At 36.3% G+C, this 4,381-nt stretch overlaps 1 protein-coding gene across 1 annotated transcript in view; it reads left to right on the forward strand.

Moving 5' to 3' along the window:
* LOC107636706 (uncharacterized mitochondrial protein AtMg00810-like) overlaps positions 4,209-4,381 on the forward strand; it is a 2,152-nt gene continuing 1,979 nt past the window's right edge. Inside the window, exon 1 of the mRNA XM_016340199.1 lies at positions 4,209-4,285. Coding sequence (XP_016195685.1) covers positions 4,209-4,285 — 77 coding nt within the window. The remainder of the gene's footprint in view (positions 4,286-4,381) is intronic.

Here is a 4,381-nt window from a genome sequence, read left to right on the forward strand (position 1 = left end):
TCTGTGGCATTTTGAGTAGGATCGCGAAGGAGAGTGGATTGCTTAGGTCTTCACCTTCGACTATGGCGGGAAGCCATGAGTTAACTTGATGAGGATGCTACATGAGTTGCTCGGATATGGTGGACTGCTATGGTTTAGAAGAGACTAACTTGATGATGATGCTATATGAGTTAGTCAATCACGGCTACCATTGAATAAATCGTTCGTTGTTGAAGTAGACAGTAAGAAAAGTTAATCCGGAAAGAATACGCATCTCCGAAGCCTTAACTAATTATCCATCACTACTTTTACACTAAGTTGGTATTTCGTTCTTTACTTTTCATTTATTCTTCTTAACAAACAACCATCTTTTTTAATCGCTTGACTAAGATTTACAAGATAGCCATTGCTTGCTCAATCCGACAATCTCCGTGGGATTCAACCCTCACTCACCTGAGGTATTACTTGGACGACCTGGTGCACTTGCCGGTTCAGTTGTGCGGAGTTTAATTTCGCACACCACTCCTCATCAACTCTTTTCTTGGATTTACCACTGTATCACCAGAAAGAGTATTAGGAGTCCTCTCAGGTACTTGCTTGCTCAACTGACCCACTTGCATCTCCAAGTTTCTGAGTGAAGCTCTTGTTTCCTACATAAAACTGTGTTGATTTTTGGAGAGTTCTGCAACAATTGACGCCAATTCAGAAATATTCTGAGGCTGGGATTGTGGTTGTTGTGGTTGACAGGGCTGAAACTAACAGTTGTTGAAATTGTTCTGATTAAAACTGCCCTAAGAGTTATTGTTGAAATTCGGCTGCCTCTGAAGTTGATTTTTCCATCCAAAGTTTGGGTGATTTCTCCACCCTTGATTAAATGTCTTGGAGTAGGAATCATTGTTGGAATTTCTAGAGAAATTTCCCATGTAGTTAACCTGTTCAGAAACAAATTGACTATAGTCATGATTCTCACCTTGAGGGAAGCTTCCACCCATGTCATAAGATGTATCTTGAGTATTAATGACAGAGACTTGCATTCCACTCAAGTGTTGTGTAATAGCATTAATTTGCTGAGACATGACCTTGTTTTAGCAAGAATCAGGTCCAAGGCATCCAACTCCATGACACCTTTTCTCATGGAGGTCATCTCAGAAGATACTGATTGTTAGCAACCATCTCAATTAACTCCATGGCCTCATCAAAGGTCTTTTTTCATGTAGAGTGACCCACCTATAGAGTTATCCAAAGGCATTTTGACGGTTTCAGAGACTCCATCATAGAATATATGCAACTGAATCCAATCTGAGAACATATCAGGAGGACACTTCCTGAGCATCAACTTGTATCTTTTTCGGAGGGTGGAGTATCTTGTGTGGGCATACGATGATCGGATCAGATCTTGCGTGGGCGCCAATTACTGTTACTATCTCACAGTGAGCTCCATAGTTGAGGACGAACAACGTAGGACACGAAGAATAAACCACCGTGTTCTTCAAGGAGTGATCCACAAACAATAATTCAAAACCATATAAATTAATTATTAAAATTTTTCTTTTCTAGTTAAAAGTTTCAACTTTCAGCACGTTTAAAACATAAAAATTTTACAACTAGTCAAAGTTAAAGATAAATTTAGTTTGGAGTTATTTAAAAGGGTCAGCCACTTTTAAAACTAAATCAGGTGGCATTTACTGATTTGTAGAGAAAACTATATACTCTTGTAGCCATCTAAACTATAGTTACAGTAGAACTGGCCTTTTTAGGTAATACCAATGATTGGGAAATTCAGACTTACTTTTAAGAAACTAAGAAAGAAGTCAAGGTAGGGGATTTTCAAGTAGTTTTTGTAAGAATGGTAATTTACGGTATATATTAATTTCTTCTAGTTTTGATATTGCATGAATGATATTATTTCATTACAATATTTGTAGGTTAAAAGTGGTAAAATGACACTTTTATGCATTTTTCACGTAAAGGATCTAAATAAATATCTAATAGAGTATAAGAAGTGAATCAGTTAGAGCATAAGCTAGGCTGTTAGAAGTAGATGAATGCACGTGAGTTAGTTAGAGTCAATTAGCTAGATTCAATTAGTTAGTTTCTGATGAACTAATTACAGTGTTACAGCTGGCCATCACTCCTTTTATATATAGTAACTCCTCAACTGTATAATGTAGCTTGAAGTTCATTCTCATCACTGAATGAAATTAGATCACACTATTCTCTCTCTGCTCTTTCTCTCTTCTTTCCTTTCTTACACTTCTCTTGTTCAAGACTGATATCTTTCATGGTATCAGAGATTTCTTCTTCCCCTTCTTCAATGGCTGCACATTCACAGACTAAAATCTCAATCAACCTGATAAATTTAGCACCTAATTTCACTTATATGCCAATATCAATGCAATTGGATGATGATAACTTATTGCAGTGGAAAGATCAAGCAGATTCTACAATCGAATGGCATGATTTACTTCATCACATCACAGAAACAAATGTTCCATCAAGATTCAATGAAGCATGGCAATTAAGTCCAGATTATGCAGTTTGAAAGAGATAGGATGTGTTGTTAAAGTCTTGGGTTGTTACCTTCAATGACAAAGCCATTCACCGTTCGCATGATAGGGTGTACCTTTGCATTTGAAGTTTGAAAAAGGTTAGAAGATCATTTTGTTTCACAAAGTAAAGCCAAACTATGCAGTTAAAGCATGAATTAAGAAATATTAAGATAAGATCTTCTGTAAATGAATATGTGTTAGCATTAAAAGGAATAATTGATGCATTAGAGTTCGTAGGAGAATAGATGTGTGAGAGTGATCACGTGAATGCAATATTAAATGGCTTAACGAAGGTGTATGCACCAATAATCACCTCAGTTGTAGCAAGACCGGGAGGTATCACAATTAGGGAACTAAAGGCTTTATTGTTGTCTCATAAAAGTATGTTGTAGAGGTTTAGAAAGCTAGAATCCTTCATTCAAGCAAATATTGCTCAAAGTGCACCAAACTATTCACAGAACTATAATACAAGAGGTGGTTTTCGAGGTGGATTCAACAGAAGAGACTATCATAGTAGAGGAGGAGGCAGGCTTAATAAAGGAGGCAGAAGCTTCTATGAAGAAAATGGACAATATAGCAATCCAAGATCTGAAGGACAGTTCTATAATAGTGGAAGGTCTCAGAATAATGATGGCTCAAGATTTTACAACAGCAATGAATAAAGACATATGAGTCATGCAGACCAGCAAGCCTATAGTGATTCAAGAAGGTCTAGTTATGAAAGGCCAGTATGTCAAGTCTATGACAAGGTTGGACACATGGCCAAGACTTGTTGGTATCGATATAAAACAGGTGAAAGCTCAAGAACTCAGTATGAAGGTTCAATTTCATAGAACCTGCAAGGAGCTCAAGCAAATTTGAGTAATATGCTAGCTATACCAGCAACACTTCAAGATCAAACCTGGTATCCAAATTCTGGTGCGACTCATCATATGACAACAGATAAGAAAAATTTCATTGAAAGGGAGAATTATAAAGGAATAGATCAAGTCATAGTAGTAAACAGTTCAAGTTTTCATTTTAATCTTGTTGGAAAGTCATATTTTAAAACTGATTTGAGTAATCAAGAATTTCTGCTACAGAAGCTATTACATGTCCCTGATATCACAAAAATTTTACTCAGTGTATACAAATTCTGTTGTGACAATGAGATCTTTTTTTAGTTTCATTCTAATAAGTGTTATGTCAAATTTCAGGGAACTAAAGAAGTTATGATCCATGGAGAAGTTCAAAGAGGAATTTACAAGTTTCTCAACTTCAATCCATCAAATACCAAAGCTGCCTACATCTCTCCTATGTCGAATTTTGATCAATTTCTCTTGTGGCATAACAGATTAGGCCAAACTGCCAATAATATTGCTTTTTCTGTTTTGAAGTCTTGTAATGTTACTGTCAATTCCAATAAAGTTCTTTGTGAGGCCTGTTGCTTAGGCAAGTCACATAAACTACCATATCCTGTCTCAAACACTATGTACAAGTCTCCCTTAGAGTTAATCTACTCAGACATCTAGGGACCAGCCCCTGTGTCTGACCTAAATGGAAATTTCTACAAAAAATATTTTCATTTATGCATATAGTAAGTTCATTTGGTTATATCTCATCAAAACCCGCTCACAACTCAAATCAGTTTTTAAAAGTTTTCAATAAATGGTTGAATTACAATTGAACTCTAAAATCAAAATGGTACAATTTGACAATGCTGCTAATAAGTATGTAAATTTGTCAAAAGAGCTGCAGGCACAAGGTATTCTCCACAGGTTCTCTTGTCCACATGAGCATCAACAGAATGGGAGTGCAGAGTGAAAACATAGGCATATGTAGTTGAAAAAGTCTTAGCAATGCTTGCAGGAGCA

This window comes from Arachis ipaensis, chromosome B04 (genome assembly GCF_000816755.2).
Source record: "Arachis ipaensis cultivar K30076 chromosome B04, Araip1.1, whole genome shotgun sequence".
In the NCBI taxonomy this organism is placed as follows: Eukaryota; Viridiplantae; Streptophyta; class Magnoliopsida; order Fabales; family Fabaceae; genus Arachis; species Arachis ipaensis.